The following is a 22,763-nucleotide window of genomic DNA, read 5'->3' as shown; positions in this document are numbered from 1 at the left end:
TTACTGCAAATGCTTTTAATGGAAAAGTTTTCGGTTAAAAGCATTTGCGGAAAAGAGTGTCTAGATTGGCATGGACGCTCTTCCTCAAAAGCACTTTTTGCAGAAAAGCGTCCATACCAATCTAGACGCGCTTTTGTGCAAAAAAGCCTCGATCGCCATTTTAGCCATCGGGGCTTTTTTGCACAAAACAGTACTGTGCTGTCTACACTGGCCCTCTTGCGCAAATGATTTGCGCAAGAGGGCTTTTGCCCGAACAGGAGCCGCATTGTATTTCCTCAAGAAGCACTGATTTCTTACAGTAGGAAGTCAGTGTCATTGTGGAAAAGTGATAGAAATGTAGCTGTGTTAGTCTGGTGTAGCTGAAACAAAATACAGGACTATGTAGCACTTTAAAGACTAACAAGATGGTTTATTAGATGATGAGCTTTCGTGGGCCAGACCCACTTCCTCAGATCAAATAATGGAAGAAAATAGTCACAACCATATATACCAAAGGATACAATTTTAAAAAAAATGAACACACATGAAAAGGACAAATCACATTACAGAACAGAAGGGGGATGTGTGTGTGTGTGGGGGGGGGGGGGGCGGAAAGGAAGGTGAATGCCAGTGAGTTAATGATATTAGAGGTGGGGAAGGGGAGATGTCTGTGAGTTAATAGTATTAGAGGTGATAATTGGAGAAGCTATCTTTGTAATGGGTAAGATAGTTGAAGTCTTTGTTAATTCCCCTGCAGAGAGTGTTGAATTTTAGCATGAATGCCAGTTCAGAGGATTCCCTTTCAAGTGCAGATTTGAATGTCTTCTGAAGTAGGATGCAGGTTAGCAGGTCATTCAGACAGTGTCCTTCCTGGTTGAAATGACAAGCAACTGTTTTTTCTTTGTGATCCTGTCTAATGTCTGTTTTGTGGGCATTGGACACTCTCCGCAGGGGAATTAACAAAGACTCCAACTATCTTACCCATTACAAAGATAGCTTCCCCAATTATCACCTCTAATACTATTAACTCACAGACATCTCCCCTTCCCCACCTCTAATATCATTAACTCACAGACATTCACCTTTCTTCCCCCCCCTTAATCCCCCTTCTGTTCTGTAATGTGATTTGTCCTTTTCATGTGTGTTCATTTTTTTTAATTGTATCCTTTGGTATATATGGTTGTGACTATTTTCTTCCATTATTTGATCTGAGGAAGTGGGTCTGGCCCACGAAAGCTCATCATCTAATAAACCATCTTGTTAGTCTTTAAAGTGCTACATAGTCCTGTATTTTGTTTCAGTGTCTTTGTGGAAATTCAAGGGGCCAGTGTAGACAGCTGGCAAGTTTTTCCGCAAAAGCAGCTGATTTTGCGGAAAAACTTGCCAGTCTAGACACAGCCCTACTGTCTGTATAAACAGTGGTGTGCTTTGTTTTTTAGTTACTAACAAATACAAAGGCTCTAGAAAGCTAAACTCCTGCAGTTCTTCACCTGAATTAGCACAATGCAACATTGTACATTGGCAAGATACAAAACTCACTTTCCAGAGTTGTTGGTGGCAGCTTTGTTTGCTTTGATTCTGTAAGCTGACAGGAGCAACTTAGTAGTTGCTGAATGATGGCTGGACTGATTTCCTTGAAGTGTTCCTTGGAAATGGAAGAAGAGTTGTTTTGTAAAAATATCTTCATAAGCTCACTGGCAGTGAAGCAAGCCTATGTAGGAAATTAAATGTGGTTACTAAATATAGATGCCATTAATGGAGTCTGATGCTCAGGTTAACTGTGAATTCGTGGGATTTTTTAAATGACATGGAATCGTGAACTTTAAAAAAAAGTGGATATCAAAGAAAAATCTCATTTTCAATTTGTACTGTTCTGGTTACATCTTTTAAAATCAAAGATAATGAAGTTTTGTTTATTGATAAAAACCATTATACATCATGTTCAATTTCACATTTCAATGGGCCAGATCTCCTGCTGGTGTGAGTCAGTGTCATTTCTGCTGAAGCCAGTTTACCTCACCCAAGGGTCCGGCCTATTATCATATTTAAATATGTATATAGCTTATTTCTCAATTAAGACTATTTTGAGGGCTAAAACTATTAATAGCAGCTAGCATTCATAGCTATTTAGTGTTAAAAGATGGCCTGTGCTGCCCCATTATGAGTCAGTAGAAGTTAGGAAGTTAGCAGGGTGGATATTTGTGGCGGTAGTGCAGTGAAGTTTTTTATGTCTGTGTCCTTCAGAACAGATAGAGCTAATGGGAATTATTAAGCTTTGCTTAAAAGCTCGAAAAAGGGAGTAGGGCTCCCAACATCTGGTACAGTAGAAAGATACCCTCCCCCCTTTTTACCATCCTCCCTTCACCCTTATATGAGGAGAGGGTGGCAGGATCCCAGCAATGTGCTAAGATGAATTGGGAAAGGGGAGGGCTGATGGAAGCTCTCCCAAATAGGTAGAAACAAGTGATGCAGAAATGATGACCTATAAAGTGTGATTTATAGCTGGGATCTCCAGATAGTTTATATGAATGCAACCTAATTTAACTGCTCACTCACTCACTCACTTGCTCGCTCGTTCACTAAATCCTGTCTGCTATGAGCATGGGGGGAAGGAGGGACCCATGCCACCAGACTGTTGCAATCTGCCTCCACCAGAGAACAATAGGCAGGAAAACAGAGGAACTGCCCTACTGAAAAATAACTGTGGTCTATCTAAAAAGTACTGAGACACGGACAATGGCCAGCACCAGCTTCTCCAGAAGAAGGTACAAGACATCTTGCAGCAGGTTTGTGATGAGGTGACTGCCCCACACTGGGCTCTCAAGGGTTAATAGAGCCTTAGGGAGGCTGCACAAGAGGCAGCCTATCACATAAAGGCTTCTAAAAACAACCAATCAGGGCTGGGCAGGCAGTGTAAGAAGAGTTGCAGTGCAGAGCAGCTTGAGTTACTCCCTGGAACTTGAGGAGGGAGGAGGACTGGCAGCTTTGCAGGTGGAGGGCAACAAGCTTTTTGAACATAGTAGTGATGCAGGAAGAAACCCAGGGAGCTAAATGCAGCTCCTGGTAGGCTGCAGGAATCCACAGGATGAAGCCCTGATGCAAAGGCAAAGAGGGTGATAGGGCCCAGGAAAATCTATAGAGGAGTTGGAGGGGATGCAGGAAGTGGTAGCCATCTGTCAGGTCCCTGTGCTGGGAGCTGGAGAAGTGGGTGTACCCAAACCCCCAATCACTACTGAGCAAGTGGCTGGATGAAGGGACTGTGATACTGTCCCCTTGGAAGGGGAGGACACAGAGTGTGGCACAATTGGAGGGCTCTGTCATGAAAAGAATGCTGTGGTCTTGGGAGTGATGTGGAGCCCTGGAGTAGAAGTGATGATGGTGAGACATCACCAGAAGAGGGTGCCCTGGCATGCAGAGCTAACTCCTGGGACATCCATCAGAGGGCACCGCAGTGGTGAATCAAATCCTGTCACATGTGGTCAAGAACTTGGGCAGTTGGTTACTCCTGAGAGCAGGGGTGGGCAATAATTTTTGCAGATGGGCCACTTAATGAATTTTGTTATGTGGCCATGTGCTGATTCCACCTGCATAAGGGGCAGGGCTGGGGACTAGCCTCCCTCCAGAGTTGTCTGGGGCTGAAGGCTTTGAATTAAAAACATAGCAAAGGGTTTGCATCTCCCAGCCCTGCTGCTATCGTGTTGCCTGGCAGCAGGTTGGGGTGGCTGTGGCTGTTTAAAGGGCTCCCGGATGCAGCACTATCCCAGCAGGGGCCAGAGCCATAAGCCTTGCTGTCAGGCAATGCAGTAGCAGTGAGGCTGTGACCCCTTTAAATTGCTGCTATTTAACAGGCTTGTGGCCCCAGTCCCTGCTGGGGTAGCACCACCATTGGGTGCTAGGAGCCATTTAAATAGAATCCTGTTGCCTGAGCCATTGCCTGAAAATTCGATGGCACGGGCGGCAGGATATAAATAGAAAGCAACCAGATGCCGTCCGCAGGCCAGATCAAAGTGTTTGATGGGCTGGATCCAGCCTCTGGGCTGCATCTTGCCAAACCCTGCTTTAGAGAAAGGAACTGAGTGAGGGACTAAAACTGTTTGACCACTGTCCTTGATACATTGGGAACTGGAAAGACTACTTGAGAGAATAGTAAGCAAGGAGAGAAAATGGAGCTACAATATGCAGAAGCATGTTTTGCTGAGGACTTATATATCTTACTGGACTGGCCTTCATAGTTGGTACCCCTGAAAAAAGGGCTAAAAAGCAGTAAAGGCAGCTTTAAATCCTGTGGCTGTAGATACTCAAGATCCAACAAAACCAATGGGAGACACAAGACCTATAGGACCCAGCTAGCATAGCAGCAGATGTACTTATTCAAGTCACAAGGAAGGGGATCCATAGAAACTGCAGGGATCAAGAGGGGAAGGAAGGCACCCAGATCAGGAAAGCAGGATGATGTTACAAGAACAAGGTAAGGCAGAGTGGCCCTACTGGGATTGATGACGGAGGCCTCACCCAAAGAATGGGTAGAAAATAGAGGCAAGAGGAGGAGAAGAAGGAGGGGGATGTTCATATTGGGCCTGTGGGAAGTAGGGGCACCAATAGAAGAGATTGGCTAGACTTGATCTATAAGGCCAAAGCCAAGTTATAAGGCCCCAGGAAAGGGCTGAGCAAAGGAAGGACCATGGGAGCCCCTATCCAAAGGAAGGCAAAGAGTTGGCTGTCAGTGCTATATGGAGGGCCATGTACCCCTACAAGAAGACAGGATAGCAAATGTGTGCCTGAGAACCAGGCTAGGCCTCTCAAGAGGGTTGCAGCAATGATGGCTGTGGACTTAGCAGAGAGCCATCTCCTCCATCTAGCAGGGATGTGGTAGAGAGGACCCAGGCAGACAAAGGAACCCATGCTGGAGCAGGACAGGCTGCAGTAGGGGTCCAGAACCTGGCGGAGGGAGGCAGATTGCTCCTCATGATAAAGAACCAGAGGCAGGAGAGGGACATCTTGCTGGTGTAATGCCAGCAGACCTCAGTCATCTGCAGGCAGAATCAAACCTAGGACCTCTAGAGCTTAGTGCACAAGTGTGTCAGAGTTGGAGCACTGTATCATGAAGAGGATGCCTCAGTCCTGGGTGTGGTGTGGGTCTCTGAAACAGAAGTGATTGTGGCAAGACATCACCAGAAGAAGGACACTGGCATTCAGAGCTAAGCCTTAGAACAGCCAGCAGGAACTGCTACAATAGTGAGTCAAGCCCTGTCACATGGCAGTTCCAGACTAATCTGTCTTTGGGGAATTTAACCCTTATTTATCAAAAGTTGTCATCTGCCCTGAAACACAAGGATTTATATGCCTTCCAAATGCAAGTGGGTGACTAGAACCTTTGCATCTTCTGCCATAACCCTAGCCTCTGTATGCCTTTTAATGTGAAGAGGAAAAGATAAGGGTCTTTGTTACCAGTGAAAGAAATCTATATGATCTTTGAAGGAATAATACAGGAAAAGATAAATACAGCTTACATTTTGTTTTACGGATAGATGCATAACTTCTTATTATCTCACATAGACTTCTTTAATGAGAAGCTATACATCAACATATAGGCATGAGCTACATAGTGTTGTCTGACTAAATGTTAGAGCTCTTATTACTTCATCTTACTATTTGCTTGAGTTCTATATGAGCCTTAAAAATTATTGAAGACAAAGATGATTTTTAAAAGGTCTGCAGTGACCTATTTTTCTGGCATTATATATCAAAATGTGAAACTAATACCTGAAAAAAACTAAATTATATCCCTTAATTGAACTGGCAGAGGCAAGCAAGAAACCAGTCCATCTCTTGCATGTAACAGCATCTGTTACTAATGGAACACACTGGCTATCTTAGGGACATGGAAAACAGAAGATAAATTTAGCAACAACATTCAAATACAAATTCTTCTAAAGGAACAATCTGTCAAGGAAAATGTAAATAGTAAGAGGAGAAAAGGAATGAAAAATAGAAGCTGGATATCAGAAAAGGATGGCAAATATCTTCTCTCCAAGCCTTTCAAAGGCTACACAAAATACTTTGGCTCTCAGCTTGACTGCCATGCCTGGAATAACTCCCCTGCATGCGTGCCCTTTGATTCAAGGACAGTCTTGGAAGTCCAAGTTCCAAAAAGTGCTCAGTTTTGTAAACTGGCCTTCTGCCTTGTATTTTTGGCATCACTACTGGCTTATGATATTCATTTAAGTTATTCTGGGGCCACATTTGCTCTAAACATCTACTTGGCTAATTGGCATGACTCTCCTTTGAGGTCTGCCAGAATGCAAATAATTATACTGATGGGATATGAATTCAACATAAAAATGAAATCATTCAGATAAACAACTGTCAGGATGGCATTGAGTCCGGGTGCAATTGTATCATCTCCACATCATAAAATGAATACTTAAATGAAAGCCAGATGCACATCTTTTATCCACTCACGGAAGTAAAACCACTAGACTTCTTAAAATGCATTATTAAGAAATGTAACCCCTTTGGAAGTGTTACTCTTGAAATGCCACATTAAGCCTATTGGGGATTTGCATCTGTACTACAGCAGCAATGGCTACAGAGGCTCAAATTCTATTTCCCAGATTGCCTGGGATCCTGGCCAGAGACAGAACTGAAAGAAACACCACAAGAACCAGTCAGAGACAATGGTTCATTTTTATTTTTAGGGTTTTGCCTTTTTTTGTTTGGAGACAGGGTAGCAGGGAAAGGAGCTACAAGGCAGGGAGAATCCTTTGACCCGCCATATTCCTCCCAAGGAAAGATTTTGGGATTTCTGAGGCACTGGGTCACACCAAAGACCAGAAACCCAAAAGGCTGAGGAAAGTCAGTGTCCAGCTACCAAGAGCCAATCTAAACCAGAGCTCCACAAGGACAGTCTTACCATCCCTGGCGTAAAGGCTTTATTTAATTTGATATTGCATGTTAAGCTGGCCAATTTCAGTTCTGCACTGCCCAGCACAGACTGAGCCTAAACTATTTGCCTAAGCAGATGCTGGGAGGAAGCAAAGCACAATTTTTGTTAATGTAAATGTTAAGCAGGGTATTTTGTTTCTGATATTTTCATAGTGAAGATTGATAAATTTGTTAACACTTCCTAAATAAATCATTTAAAAATGCTTAGCAGAAAAGAGCAGCAGTCTCAAACTTCCAGCCTGTAGGCCAGTCCCAGCTAGAGTGATTGTGCAGTTCTGCCTGGGACTCCTGGCAGGCCAGAGGGGGCCTGTCCATTACTAGCCCCACAAACTTCACCTCTTCCCACCATTGCTCGGCCCATGGCATCCTGTCCTCCAGGCACATTTCTTTGGTGATCTCCAAGGTGGGCCTGGAATGGCAGAGTGGCAGCGGTTGTGCCCCCTCACACTTCCAAGGGGAAATGGAGTGCAGAGAACAAGTGCACCTGCTGAGGTATGCTCTGCTTCTCCCACAGCTCCTGTCACCACAGGGAGTGCAGGAGGGAGGCAGCACCCAAAAGAACAGAACAGGGGCCTGAGGGAGCACCCAGCTAGCAATTATAATTTTGGCAGAGGCACAGAGGGACAGTGCACCTCCCAAATGCTACCACAAGTCATTCTCCACCTATGGAGAAGGTGGCAACCATATTGCAGGACTGGGTTACTCAAAAGAAGGAAAACAAGCCTACTTTACTAGAAGATACTATCTGCTTTGACTTGAGTCCAAAGTGCAAAGGCTTTTAGAAATGTACAAAATTCATAAATGTTACTCATTGAAGTGATTTACTCTTTGTACTATATATTTGCAAGCCAGCCTGAACTTTTGTAACTGACATTGAATTCCAACAGTCAGTAATAGCAGTAAAAAATAAATTAACCTGATCCCAGTCAGCTCTGTTTTCATTATCTTCATGATAACCACTTATATTTTCTCCATTCGTCTGTCTTGATGTGATTGGAATCTTGAAATATTCAACATCTCTGACTGTCATGCCATGACGTCTTCCTTTGTTCATTTGTCCATTTGTGTTGCAAGTTCTTCCATCCCTCAGCCTGCTTAGAAGTTGATCTATTTCTAGGAATTTATAAGAAAATGTGGTGAACCTTGTTATAAACACAAATGAAAGCGAAAGATTAAACTGCAATTATTCAAAATGTCAAAAATAGTATAGAACTTCCCCAAAATTATTCCTAGAACAGAACTTTTAGAAACACCCAACCTTGATTTCAAAATTGTCATTGATGGAGAGTCTATCACAATATTTGCTGAATTGTTCCAATCGTTAATTATCATCACTGTCAAAAATATACACCTTGCTCTATTCCCAGGTCATTGATTAAAAAAAAAACGTTAAATAGTGTAGTGCCAAGAATCAATCCCTGTGAATTCCCTTTGGAAACACACCTGCCTGATTATGATTCTGCATTTACAATTACATTTTTGAGACTTATTGGTTAGCCAGTTTTTAATCCATCTGTTCTGCACCATGTTAATGTTATTCATGCTTTGTTGGCGCAGTCAGATTGGTCACAGGATATTAAAAAGACAAGGTGAGTGAATTAGTATGTTTTGTTAGACCAACGTCTTAGAGAGAGAGACAAGCTTATACAGAGTTCTTTTTCAGATCTGGGAAAAGTACTCACAGTATCATGTCTAAATACAAGGTGGGACAGATTGTTTAGTATAAGCAGTTACCTCATATTTCAAGGGACTATTCAAAATTAAATGGTCTTTAAAACCCCTGAAGGAATAGAGGGAAAGGAAAGGAGATGAAGGCAACTTGGGAGGCAGGGCAGGGGGTTATAGACTGCTTTAAAAATACTGCAAATCTAGTAACTGTTTTACTCCATGATTTTTAGTGGCTAGCAAAGTTATGAATTGACACTCCCTACGCTCATCATTGGAAGGTTTTCTGGAGACTTCCTGTGAGAGTGAGGACTGAGATCACATCGAGAGTGATTTTTTGGTGAATAGTGCCTACCCACAGGTGATATGATGGTTTTGTCTTTTGTTACATTCATTCAGGAGCATAATGATTGTCTGGTTTGTCCAAATAGTTGTTATTGGGCATTTAGTGCACTGGTTGAGGTACACTAAACATGATAGGCATGTGTAAGAGCATGGATCTTGAAGGTGTGTTTCTGAGTGTTGATCATCATGGCAGTGGAAATATGTCTACAGATTTTGCACCTGTAATTGTGGCAGGGTCTGGTGCAGCTTTTAGTTGGTCTCATCCAGTCTGTGGGAAACTTGCTTCTGATGAATTTCAAGAGACTGAAGCATTTTTTGTATCCTCCCCACAGCTGTCTTCCCTCCTCCCATTTTTCACCCTATAACTGGATGGCTGTCAATGGACCACTTCTCCTTGAATGATACCTACAAAATTGTTCTGCTAAACAACCTCTTCCACCTTGAATTTAGTTGTGACACTCTGAGGCCTTGTCTTCTCTCCACAGAAGATTAACACTGCTGTGATTGATTTTCTGGAGTTTGATTGAGCAAGTCTTAATTAGACTTGCTAAATGAACTCGGAGGGCACCCTGCCGGTAGCTGATACTCCTGCTACTGCTATGGGGATGTGCCAAGCTTGGCTTAACGTAACTCGACTCCAGCTATATATGTTGTGTAGCTGGAATTGTGCACCTTAAGTTGAGCTTCCACTCTAGTATGAGTATGATTGTAAGACCTGAAGAAGAGCTCTGCAGAAGCTTGAAAGTTTGTCCCTTACCAACAAAATCTGGTCCAAGAAAAATATTGCCTCATGTTAATTTTAAATATTTAATAAAAAATGTGTGACACCAACTCAAAACACCTTACAGAAGATTAAGTATCTTATCAACCAAACTTGTAAGCTTATCAAAGAAGATATTAAGTTAGTCTGCCAGGAGCTATTATTCATAAACCTATGTTAATATGCATTAATTACATCACACTTCTTTAATTTTTTATCAATGAAGTCCCGTATTAGCTGCTCCATTATCTTGCTCAGATCTTGCTGAAAGGCCTATAATTACCAGAGTTATTCATTTACCCTTTTAAAAATTGGCACAACATTACTTTTCTTCCCCAGTGTTCTAATACTTAAATAAATCATCAGTGCTGATTTTCAATAACAATGCTTTTAAATTTAAAAGATCCCATCTTGGCAGCTCTAGAGTATGAAGTCATCAACACAGTAAGCAGTTACTTCTCCACACTGCCGTATTAATGTTTTCAATTTCACGATCTCTAGGAGATAAGAAGCCACCAGGCAATTTACCCTAATATACATGTAATCAATGATAGCACTGCTGAAATTATCAATAAGGATCCAATAAATAGTGTCCACAATCCTGCAAGCTATTGTATGCGGCTAGATCATTGCAGAATGAGGGTCGTGGTGATTTTTTGAACTGGAGTCTTGGCTATTAAGAACTGGGATGAGCACTCCAATTAAGTTCAGACAGGGTATTTACCCACCAAGTAGACGTTAAGAACCTTTCTACATGACAATACTTTGTTTTATAACTTTCTTCGTTATTTAGAACAATTTATCCACATCAGTGCTTGAAAAATGTAAATATTTCTATTTACCTCCCTTCTGTTGAGGAAAAAGAATTTGAAGTCAGCTAAAGCTTCTTTCTAAAAGTAGTCACTGTAATCAATTTTAGTTTAATGTCTTTTCTAATATGACCAATTCTAGCTCTTTCTTCCATTTTATATTTGAAAATTAAATACATTTAAAAGAGGCATGCCAATGAGCTCAGATTTAAAATAGTCTCACTGGAGGCTGATGCCATCAGGATGTGGGTAGAGAAAAATAATACATAAAGGATCTATGAGTAAAGATCAGAAAAAGACAGAGTGAACAAACTTCATCTGCCTTGAGAATCTCCTGATACCCCTAATCGACATCTGCCAGATACAGTCTCCAGAATTGTTTGCTCTAGGCAAACGAAGGTCACCTCATATATGATTATTACTGTTTATTTTATAGGATCCAAAAGGATTTCAAAATGAAGAAGGCGCTTGTCTCCCCAACCTTCTCCTTGCATTTAGAAGTGTTCTATCTATCAAATACAAGAAGAAGTGGTCATTAAACACTGATTTAAGGAGAACCTAAAATGTACTGACACAAAAGGCAAACCTGTAATACACGGAACTACCTGTTACTTGAAGTTCATTACTGCTGTTTAGAGAATTGAAAATATATTTTACAAAGAAATCTGGAGAGGGCAAATGTGTTTTCCCGAGGCAGACTCCTTGGAGAGCCAAAGTAATGATTGTAGCAGCCAGGCGAGGAAGTGTATTTTCATCAGCACCATCACTGTCCAATATGTCAGCAGCTTTCTCCACAATGCTTACATCAACACACTGAAAACAGAATAAAAATTTAGTTTAGAAGTTCTTGGTCACGTTAGTGTAAATCATCAGACAGGCAGGGAAAGAAGAGAAGAAAGTAATGCAGAAACCCAGGGTGGGAGTTATTAGGATAGAGGGAATAAGCAACAGCATGAGAAGCAGAGGAGACTCAAGGAGAATGAAAATGGAATACAGGACCTGAGATTATGCTCTGATGAGGTGGTCAGAGAGCAACATAAGGTCCATTTCAGTTATGTAATGAGGAGGAAGCCAGTTTGAGAAAAAGGCAAAGGAACTTGTGACAGTAATTACAAATACAAAATTCAGTTAGCTATTCAAGTTATTTTTATTTTATGTTATTTTCTTACTATTGCTTCTTACTTATTTTTCTTGTCCAGTTGTGATTTAGAAACATTTAAGGCCAGATTTTCATTTTGCTTTAAATGTGCTGCAGCCTCATAAGTGCACCATTGTGAGTGGCGGGTCCATTTGCCATAGACAGCAGCCACAGACACATACACATGGGACCCTGCTTTGGCTAGCAGATAGTTGGTTGATCATGTATTATTTATTAATGATAAATTATCAATTTTAACAAGCACCTATGAGCATTAATCCTGGACCAGGATCCCACTGTGCACCATGAAGAATAGTAAGTATTCCTAATGTCAGATTCACTGCCAATACACCTCCATACATGCTGAAGATTTTTCTTTCCTATCAAACTGAATATATTAGTTGCTATGGTGAGAAGGAAACCCGTTTTATACAAATATCACATTTTAAAATGGACGAACGTGGTTTTCTTTCCCTGGATCACCTACCAGAGCCACAGATGTTGTAATTTAAAGCATTAGATAGGCTGTAATGATTTCACTACTTTTCTCAGAGTCTCCTCAGTCTCCTGTCTATGCACGACAAACTCACAGACACTAAACAGACATACTGAGTGCACTGCCAATGTAAACGAATAGATCACACTGTAGAGCACTGTATGGATTGTTACTCCATGTTGACACGCCATAATACCCACCAACACCTCTTTATCATTGCCAAGATACTGTTTGAGTTCTTGGAAATCAGCACGCTCACTGAGACTTAGAACCAACTGTACCAGTCAATGAATAATTTATGATGAAAAGATTACACAAAGCACATGAAGAAAAAAAGGAACTGCAGGCCTTCTACTTTATGCCACATAGCTAGTGGCGTCTTACAATTTTCCATTTGCCTAGATTGCTGCTACCAAGGTGTGGTGTAAATTAAAGAGCAGTGAGATCGAAAAGAAAAGATGAATTTCAGAGTCAGCATCTGGTCAAGACAGAACTGTGTAGCATACAAAGAACTGATGGATTTTCACAACATGTCAATGTACATTATAGTAACTCCCTACCTTTTGAAATCTGCTAAATGGTTTTTATTACTGTTCATTGTTAGAGGAGTAGGTTATTTGGACTGGAAGTTTTTGTAGGGCAGGGACTGTCTATCATTCTGTGTTTGTACGGCACCTGGAACAATGGAATCCTATTCTTGGTTGTTCCTGGCACTGACAAATAAATAACAATAAATAATCAGTGAGTGATACCTGTCATGTATTTCCTGATTTTTAAAGGATGTTTACAGATAAATATAGTGAATACATTATTTGCCATTCCTAAGGCAAAGTTAGTCTTCTTTGGTTAGACTCCTTCTTCTGCAGGAACTGGCTATGGTAGGTAGTTTAGCATCAGATGTATCTGCCATGTCAAAGAAACAGCCACATCTTTAGCCAAATTCCCTGCTCTATCCAGTATTTGATCAATGTAGCACAGTGAGGGAGCAGCAGGGAACTGGTTAGAGAAAATTAATTCTCTTCTCCATCCCTAGCTCCAGTGCAGATTAGATTAGCCCAAGGGCTGCTCTATTTTGTTGCAGGTGGAGCTCCTAGGGACTGCTTTATTGGACTGCAATTTGATGACAGAACTAGGCAATAACCTGTAGATCCATGGTGTCCAACCCGTTCTGCTACTGTGATCTAGCCACACTCAACTATCCAAATAGTCACATTATCAAGCCAACTAGTCATGTTCAACTGGCCAAATAGCCACATGTGGCTACTGGCTAACGTGTTGGACACCACAGCGGTAGATCTTTGGTAAGTGTTTTGAAGTGTTTACCTGGCTTTCAGGGATTTTAAAATGTTGTCTTATTGCAGCCAAAATATCTTCAGTTTCATTCCGTGAGAAATAATAGCAGTTTTCATCACGCCTTAAACTGAGCATGCTGTGTAGATAAAATTTATAATCCTTGTTACTCAGACTGAGGTGTGAAGAACAGATATCTTTTTGATGAATAATATAATAGAGAAGAATGATGGAAATTTTCTGGAATATTTCTTCACTGAGATAGTCTTCAGAATCTCCACCGGCTATTAATAACAAAGCATCTGGTTCAAGGCACTGTGAATAATTAAAACAAATGGAAATTAGTTTCAAATAACATGCCATTATTAATCTACTGAAAATAGGATTAGAGAACAGAATAGGAGAATTCAATTTTATCCAAGGGAATGGTCTTGAGACTGCACAGACACTGCGTGGGGTGTGTATATAAGGTAAAATGTGATGAGCAATATGGATAGTAGGGGAAGCACACGGCAATCTAATCTTGGAGTAATGAGGGCTGCAGCATGGCTGCCAAATCACTCTCCAAGTCTCCTTTCATGTCTGTGTCTACTCGTGTGCAAGGGGCCAGATGCTCAACAGATTCAAGATTTAATCTCACTGAGGGCCTGTTCCACTGAGTGTTGTAGTCTGTTTAAAGACCCACATTGACATCATGAGGCATTAATTCTGGCCCTTAATGCAGAGGACTACAACTAGTGCTTAACCTTAGTTTAACTGCTTCAGGCCCTGCACTTGCACTTGTGTGGGGTTTGTAGAATCAAGACCCAAAAAAGCGGAATTTGGATCTGAGTTATGTCAGTTTGAGTTAGTGGTTCTCAAACTTTCTGGGGTCAGTCTCCATTTGTAAATATTGATGGCCTGTCACAACCTGGTAAATGGGTCAGAGATGGGGATTGTGTTCTGCAGCAGAGTGTTTCAGGGAAGGGAGTGATGGCCTGTGGCAGCCTAGTAAATAGCCCAGGGCAGTGAGGCCCTCGCTCCAGACTATGTGATGTGATAGAGGGCAATCCTGGAAGGGGCTAGATCCTGTGGGGCTGACTGGACTCAGCTGAGTACCTATAGTGAGGCAGTTTGGCCTCCCTCTGATACGGATGCAGAAAGGCTCCCTAAGACCCCTTGGTGGGCAGAGCCAGAATCACCCAGCCCCACTCACAAGAAGCAGCAAAGCAGGATCGGGAGTATAAGAGTATGAGCTCAGAGCTCCGTTGTAGTCCAGCCACAAAGCAGTCCAGATGTTCGGCCCAGGCTCACCAGGAGGAAGGCCCAACTGCCCTGTCCTAGAAGGGAGAACTGGCCTAGGCTGATGCCGGGCCCAGAGGACGAGCCAGGACCACGGTCATTGCCAGGTCTCGGAGATTGGCCTGGATTCCCAGGACCCCTACCAGGCTCAGGAAATTGGGCTTCACCACCTGGACTGCTGCTCAACCTGGACCCAAAGCCCATGGACACTCTGCCAGCGCCATTGTCCCCAGAGAACCCCGAGGAGTAGAGGCTAAGCCAGGTTTGCCCATAGGGGGAACTGGGAAATGGCCCAGGGGGAGTCGACACTGGATCAGCTGAGAGTTTGGAGGTCAACTGGGCAGTGCATTGTGGTCAGGATCCCCGCAGACTCAGTGGTACCCAGCGCTACCACTGTTAGGCCCCTGGGCTGGGATGCAGTGGAACGCGTGGGCTTCTGTCCTCCCTACCACCTTGCCACTCCTCACCTAGGGTGGTAGTCCCCTGACTCCCCATGCAACAATTAAGTCACCAGAATAAGTCTTAAGCAAGATTGAAGACATGCATAGGTCCTCGTGGCTCTCTCTACTGGGGTTAATGATAGGTATAATAGTTTAAAAACCAAAATAATTCAATGCCAATAAGGCACCATCTCTCCCCACACTCAGACCCCTTCCAATGTCACCATAGGCAAAAGTTTTTATGAGCAGACAGGCCTTACAAGTGTTCCTGGAAAACCAGTAAGCCCTTTCAGATCAGGGGTAAGTGGGTGAGCAAATTCTAGAACAGAAAGCCCCTTCCTGAAAGTATCTTGCTACTGTTGTGATTTATAGGACATATCAGTTGGTCCCATTGGAAGGATGCTACTATCTCCCTCTTGGTTAACTCTAAGTGTAGCTTGAGCACTTGAGTTGATCTCCACTCTCATGGCAGATCACAAGAACTTTAAATAGACGTGCTGTAACAATTTTCATAGTAGGAGTGCTGAGAACCAATAAACTCTGTATTTTATGGAAACCTTTTAAAACCTGGGAACATGCCATAATACCCACCCCCAGCACCTCTAGTTCCAGCATCTATATCCCTAAGATAGACAGAAGTACCTACATCATACACAGTCAGTAGGTAAGATTCACCAACACGTTTCATATATTTTGCCTCACTCCAATGAGTCAAAGCATCTAGAAAGCTAGTTTACTGGATTAAACTATGTTTATGGCTACAGACATTGTGTATTCATTTATCTGATACACAGTATATGTCAAAATCCATTCCTTGAATGTTTGCCCACAAACGTGAATCAAATGCAAATTATGAAGCTCAGGTATCATATCCTCCCTCAACTATGGGTAAGTGAGAGAGCTGACACATTTTAATAGAAATATTTCCAACTTAAATCCACACCAAGAGTAATGTCAGAAAAGGATACGCTCTGTGGATGCCAATAGCTGAATTAAAAGACAGGACTATGCAGCACTTTTAAGACTACCAAGATGGTTTATTAGGTGATGAGCTTTCGTGGGCAGTCTTCAGAACCAGAACCAATTTGATTGTATCCCTTTGGTATATATGGTCATGCCAATTTTCTTCCACATTGTGATCTGAGGAAGTGGGTCTGGCCCACGAAAGCTCATCCCCTAATAAACCATCTTGTTAGTCTTTAAAGTTTTGCATAGTCCTGTCTTTTAATTCAGCAAGACCAGACTAACACAGCTACATCTCTGTTACTATTCTAATAGCTGAATTAAACATTCACACCGGTGAGTATATTAGATTAGGCTTTGTGCCCTGTCTATCATGGCTATCAGCAACTCCAATATTAGCCTTTATTGACTGACCCTCTGAATCAATGGCCATTTGCTTGATGTTCCTTAAGCAACATCTGGCATTCCTCTCTGCCAAGTGTACAAAAAAGGCATGTGTACTTCTGTTTTGATGACATGCATTAACATAATGAGCAGTTCTGTGGCACCTTAGAGACTAAGAAATTTATTAGATCATGAGCTTTAATGGGTAAAACCTACTTCATCAGATGAACTGAAGTGGAAATTACAGAATCCAGGGTATCTATAACAGCAAACAAGTTATCTGTCAATTGTAGGACCAGTGTTGATTAAGTCAGGCTGAATGCATCTCATTCATAGCATTTGATGTGGAAATGTGAATATCAAAGGTGAGGAAATTGCAGTGCATTAACCAGTTAAGATCTTTATTTCAAGCCTAAGTTGATAGTGTTGAATTTGAAACTAGATGCATTACAATGACTGTCTTTGTGTATTATTGTTTTGGACTAAGAGAAATACATTTAATTCTTCTAGCTCATTTCCCTAAAGGCCTCATGTTAAGCCAATCTAACCTTTCAATTTTATGCTGTGGGGAATAAAGGCAAATATAGTGTATGGGTGAAATTTCTATAATTGTACCTCAGGGTTTAGAAAGGATAACTTGAAGTCATTAAACGATGTTGATATTGGCAAGCAAGATGCTTGAAAAGGTAGTTGTTAATGGGAGGGCAACAGGTGCACTGAAAGAGCTGCGGTTATCAGAGAATGTGATGTCCTCCACTGGGAATACCTTAAAGAACATAAGAATATAAGAAATGCCATACTGGGTTAGACCAGTATCTGGTCCATCCAGTCCACTATCCCAGCAATGGCCAAGGCAAGATGCCTCAGAGGGAGTGGACAGAACAGGTAATCATCACATGATCCCTCTTCTGTCATCCATTTCCAGCCTCTGACAAACAGAAGTTAGAGACACCATTTCTACACATCCTGGCTAATAGCCATTGATGGACCTCACCTCCATGAATTTATCTAGTCCTTTTTTGAACTTTGTTAAAGTCCTGGTCTTCCCAACAGCCTCTGGAAAGTAGTTTCACAGGCTGATTGTTTGCTGCATGAAGAAAAACTTCATTTTGTTTGTTTTAAACCTGCTACCTATTAATTTCATTTGTTGGCCCCTAGTTCTTATGTTATGGGAACAAGTAAAAAACTATTCCTTATTCACTTTTTCCACACCAATCATGACCTCTATCATATCCCCACTCAGTCACCTCTTTTCTAAGTTGAAAAGTCCCAGTCTTTTAAATCTCTCTTCATATGGCACCCATTCCAAACTCTTATAATTTTTATTGCCCTTTTCTGAAGGTGACAGGGGAATATAGAATTGATTCATCATTGGTTATTTTGCTGCTGTCAGCTTGCCGAAGCCACAAACACCTGCATGACCTTACTTTCAGAATGCTTATTTTCTAAAATAAACAAGCCCCTTTCTGAACTCTTTATTTTTGAGGAATATACGTAAGAATTCCGCCACCACAGAAGAATGTCATTTTTGTGCACCCGGATGATAGAGGAACTGCAGATACTGCTTAAGGAGCGTCAAGCACATGGCCATGGATTCTGAGTGCCAATTAGTAAAGAAGAAAGAAAGGGTTTAGTAAAAGCATCAGGCCATGATTTAAATGCAGGATGGAGTCTTGTTTGCAAATTAAATAATATAAAAAAGCAATGGCCTGTAATTGTTAGAACCCCAGATTCGGAAGGGAAATGTGAGTCTGATTGTTTCATTACATTTTGGCTTTGTTGGGAGGAGGAGAGAGCTGGGACTCTCATCACTCTCACTGTTTGGGAAGCTCCAGTGCCAAGGAGGAGGGTTAACTTCTGGTTCTGAAGAGAGCAGATGTTTCAAGATCAATTGTTGTCACATGTTTTCCTCCATTTTAAGCATGTGTTAGTTCATCTTACAGGCTTTCAAGCTTATAAAAAAGCCACTGTCAAAGTACCATTTGTCAAAGCGAGCCCAGCAGAAACTCTGAAAAGGGTTCAGAGTTTCTCCTTTGCTACCTGCCACTAGTCCCTGTACTTTCTATAAACCTTGCCCCATGGTGGAAGAATGTCAAGGAAATTCCCATTTCCCTATGCAGGAACAACCCCTGTATTTACCTTTCATCTTTCACACTGATCTTGATCTGCCTGAACAAAACAATTTTACCAAAACCACCCCTAAACCTTGAAGACTGGGGAAATGGATTATGTATCTGAGCAAACCATGGGGTGGGTTTTAGTTCTGCAAAATAACAAGCAGAATGATGACATTACACAAAACCATTCCTATTTCTGCCCGTCCATTGACAATGTAAATTTCTTTTCATGTTTCAAATTCAAGCTAATGATACAACTGTAGGACACAGTAAAGAGTGGAAAACCATAGTTTGAAAATAAATATCTGAAAATTTGGCAGTGGATTATATTACCAATAAGTGACAGATGAATGGATCTAAGTTTTTAAGGTGTACCTGAAGTACACGGAGGCTCTATTTACAAGAATAAATAAGCAATATAAATTATTAGTAAACAATCAATTGCAGCTGTTCAATTTTTTGGAAGAATGAATTTCACCCAAATAAATTGTTTCAGAATTCACATTTTAAATGTACTCTTCATTAACTGATACACTAACCAGATTACAATCCTCCTGTATCCCATAAATCCACTGTGGACATTCAGTTCTCTCCAGTAATATTTTGATCAGTTTTCTTGAATGATTCTTGTGGATCTCAGTGTAGTTGTCAGCTGAAAGAATGCGTAAAACTTCTGTCAGATAGCCTTGGCTTGGAGTATAGCTGCTTTCTTCCTTGTGCTCTTTCCTAGGCTGTGCTTCTGCAGTAACCACACCAAATATGAAAGCTGAACACACCACCCAAGCTAGATACTTGGTCAGAAAATACATTTTCTCCTTGCCTATATGTCCGTGTTGAGGGTTGAATCGTGGTGTGTAGTTCACAGCTTAAAGTTGAACCCTGAGGAATTTGTATGGTAAAGAAAAACAAAAAACATTTAATTAGAGTGACTGCAATATGTATGAAAGGATTTATTAATTGGATGGCTAAGCTGATTTGCAGTGACAAGCTGTTTCTGAACAACGGGTGTTTTGTAGGGACTTTACAGCTTGAAACAGCAGGAAACTAAGATGACAGTGGCCTTAAAAATGCAGTGGAATTACTGGAAAATGGTTAAAAGGAGAGGCTATCCTCTACATTGTAAGTTTTAAATATAATACCCATTTTTCATTTCCCTGTTACATTACTATATTTGATAAAAATCTCCTTTAGTAAGTGCAGGAAAAATACCATTGCTTTCTCTTTTACTCCATTATGAAACAGAGTCCCGAGGGCTGGTAAATGTGCTTGCATATGAGGGCAAATACAGCATTGTTCAGGAATTCTCATATAAATCATTAGTACTGATGCCTAGCAATGACTTCTAGTGATTTTTATCATAAAAGCACTTTAAAAACATTAATTAACATGAGTTATAAAGCTGACTAAAAACAAACACAAAGCATTTTAAGGGGAAATTGATGATGTCAGAGGAAAGAGTTGTAAAATTGCTTTAGTTATGCCATTCATGCAACTTGAAAAATATAGAAATGTCCCGAAAGCAACCAGTTCTCACTTTTAATAATTCTAGATGGAAAGATAGCATTCCAAACTGTAAAAGCAAACTACCCTTGCCATATCTTTCCTAATATGCTGTAGGATCTGTCCTTTCTGTAATCTATGTTGATACAGGAATATGCCAGTTGTATAAGAATTCAGTGTTTGTTTTCCACTAAAGTTTTCCCATTACTGAGAAGCAGACTTTTGGAAATATACATACATATGTTAAAGAGCCACATGCAACATCTGTTTCTTTTCTCTGTACAATAATACAGATCTGATTTCCTTTTTTAAAATGCTCTGCTAACAGATTGCTAACGTAATACTTTAGCTGAATTATAAATTGGCATGCATTCTGATAAAAATTATCATGGTATACCACACTGTGAAAGTTTTGGTATTTCAAAACTTATTTTAGCTTTAAAAGTTAGCATTTAGAAATAAGCATCACAATTATAGGGACATAACCACTTCTAATATTGTTTTCTTACCTTCAGTAGAAAAAAAAAAAAGGATGACTCTGTACTTCTAGCTTTATGGCCTTTTGAATCCCCAAAAGTATTTAGCTGCTGGAAAGTCTGATGTTTTTAAAATTCCTTGATGGTGCTCTGGAAGCTGGAGAGGATTAGTTTATTCCTGCCTTGAAAAGTTTTCAGTTGCTATGGAGAAAGCTGTTCTTAAGGTAACAATAGAGGTGGATAGGAATTAGTACATGTTCTTCTTGGCAGGTTTTAGGCATCACATTATTGACTGTATTTAGCTAATTATTTTGGTAGTTATCATTTTCTGTAAACATTCCCTATTTAACATCAGCAGATGGCAGGATATATGGTATCTGCTAAATAATACATGTTGTAGCAGATAATGTACGTGAGAACATGAGAATACCAGTTTCTCTACATTATTAGAACATGGAAGCAGTTTTATAACATATCTGAGAAAAAAAACTATATTCCTGTGTTAACTGAAATCTTTGTTTGGTTGCAACTGAGAAATCAGAGTAGAAATATTTTCTGGCAGCTCTTTAGAAACACATTTTTCTTAAAGGGTCACTTTTCATGGAGAATGGGCCCCAAACATTGTATTTGGTAAAATAAACAATCAAAATCAGAGATTATCAAAAGTCCCACCTGTGCCAAGGTTCAAGAGTTAGACTTGGTACAGATGATAAAGTAGAAAAAAGGAGAAAGAAACCCTCCCTGACCATTTACACTGCTCTGTGGCTGAAATGGTAAGTTTCCAGTTTCAGTAGCCCAAGTTATTCCTGTGTTCCTGCACTAGAAAGGGGTGAGAAAAGTCAATGACTAATGCAGCAGTTCTCAAACTGTGGTAGGGACTTTTTAATGGGGCTGCCAGGTATTTTTGCTTCAGATTACAGGGACCCTGCTTTGGGTTGAAGCTCTTTGGATTTGACTTTGCCCCCCATACCTTGCCTGGGATAGGGGGATTTGAGTGGGGCCTTAGGCTTCAGTTCTCCACTTCTGGGGTTGTGAGGTAATTTTTGTTGTTGTTGTCAGAAGGAGGTTGTAGTACAATGAAGTTTGGGAACTCTGAGGCTAAAGAATCTGGATAGGGGCAGAGCCACCAAGCTCATCCTTTTTCTGTCTCCCAAACCTGCTGTGCAGGGATGCAGAGGGAGCCATATTCCCTAAATAGGGTCCCCAAAACCTGGATTTAACTTTAAATGAACAGAAATGTTACAATAAATAAAGATAGGCAACCCTTTTTAAATGCAAACCCTTTTCTACGGGACTGTGAACATGGAAACAATTCTATTCTATATTGGTTCTTATACTGTGCTCAACACTAGTATCTGAGGAGCTAATGACAACTTTGTGATGGTTTCTCAGAACCTGCAAGTGACACCCAACTATAAACAAAAGTGAAACTGGCCAGCTGAACTGGAGTGAAAAGCAAAATACAAACAAACTTTTTTCAATAAGGTAAAGTAATGGCTAATAAGTGCTGATATTTTAATATTTAAAAAAACAGAACGAAGTTATTCAAATGCAAAGGCATCTGATATTTTTATTAAAGTATATTTTATTTTAAGCTTGATAAATTACAAATGAATGAACAGATTTCTACCAAACACCCACAAACCTTCATCTGTGTGCTCAGAACAAATGGGGGAATTTCAACCCAAAGGGAATATTCTAAGTATCTGAAAACAGGGATTCACAATTTAAGTGCTTCTTCTACCTTTGGTGATTTCCTATAGTGCCATCACTATGATACTATGACAAAAGCATCCACATTTGTTCCACTAATAGAAAATAATTATTCAGATAACAAGAAAATAGCCTGCTTAATTTAATATGGTGAGTGTCTAACATGGAGAATAAATATGGGAAAAATATCAAATGTGTCCATGAAATTCTCAATGATTTCAGATGTACTGATCATATTTTAAAACCTGAACTTGAGAACGTGTTTTGTCCACATAAAAGTATACACACACAGAGGATGATGTTTTTATCTTTTAGAGAAGCCAGTATTTGTAGGGGAAGAGATCAGACAAACTGCACTAGCGGAGAATATTGAAAGGAAATGTGGAGAAAGATACTGGTAATATATCAACATTCACATTGTAGGCTACTAGGAGTAAATGTATTGTAAGTTAAAGGATGATG

At 40.7% G+C, this 22,763-nt stretch overlaps 1 protein-coding gene across 1 annotated transcript in view; it reads right to left on the bottom strand.

The window, feature by feature from the left end:
- The window catches only part of SLC39A12 (solute carrier family 39 member 12), a 38,034-nt gene extending 18,550 nt beyond the window's left edge, over nucleotides 1-19,484 (bottom strand). The window contains exons 1-5 of the mRNA XM_075919817.2: nucleotides 19,152-19,484; nucleotides 13,461-13,742; nucleotides 11,109-11,316; nucleotides 7,841-8,037; nucleotides 1,519-1,690 (exon numbers count right to left, since the gene is read on the bottom strand). Of these exons, the coding sequence (XP_075775932.1) occupies nucleotides 1,519-1,690; nucleotides 7,841-8,037; nucleotides 11,109-11,316; nucleotides 13,461-13,742; nucleotides 19,152-19,421 (1,129 nt within the window). The 5' untranslated portion in view covers nucleotides 19,422-19,484. The remainder of the gene's footprint in view (nucleotides 1-1,518; nucleotides 1,691-7,840; nucleotides 8,038-11,108; nucleotides 11,317-13,460; nucleotides 13,743-19,151) is intronic.
- Nucleotides 19,485-22,763: the final 3,279 nt, after the last annotated feature.

Source organism: Pelodiscus sinensis, chromosome 2 (genome assembly GCF_052426305.1).
Source record: "Pelodiscus sinensis isolate ZL-2025 chromosome 2, ASM5242630v1, whole genome shotgun sequence".
NCBI classification, from domain to species: domain Eukaryota; kingdom Metazoa; phylum Chordata; order Testudines; family Trionychidae; genus Pelodiscus; species Pelodiscus sinensis.
Note: the sequence above shows the minus strand (reverse complement) of the source record. Positions and strands in the feature narration are given on the sequence as shown.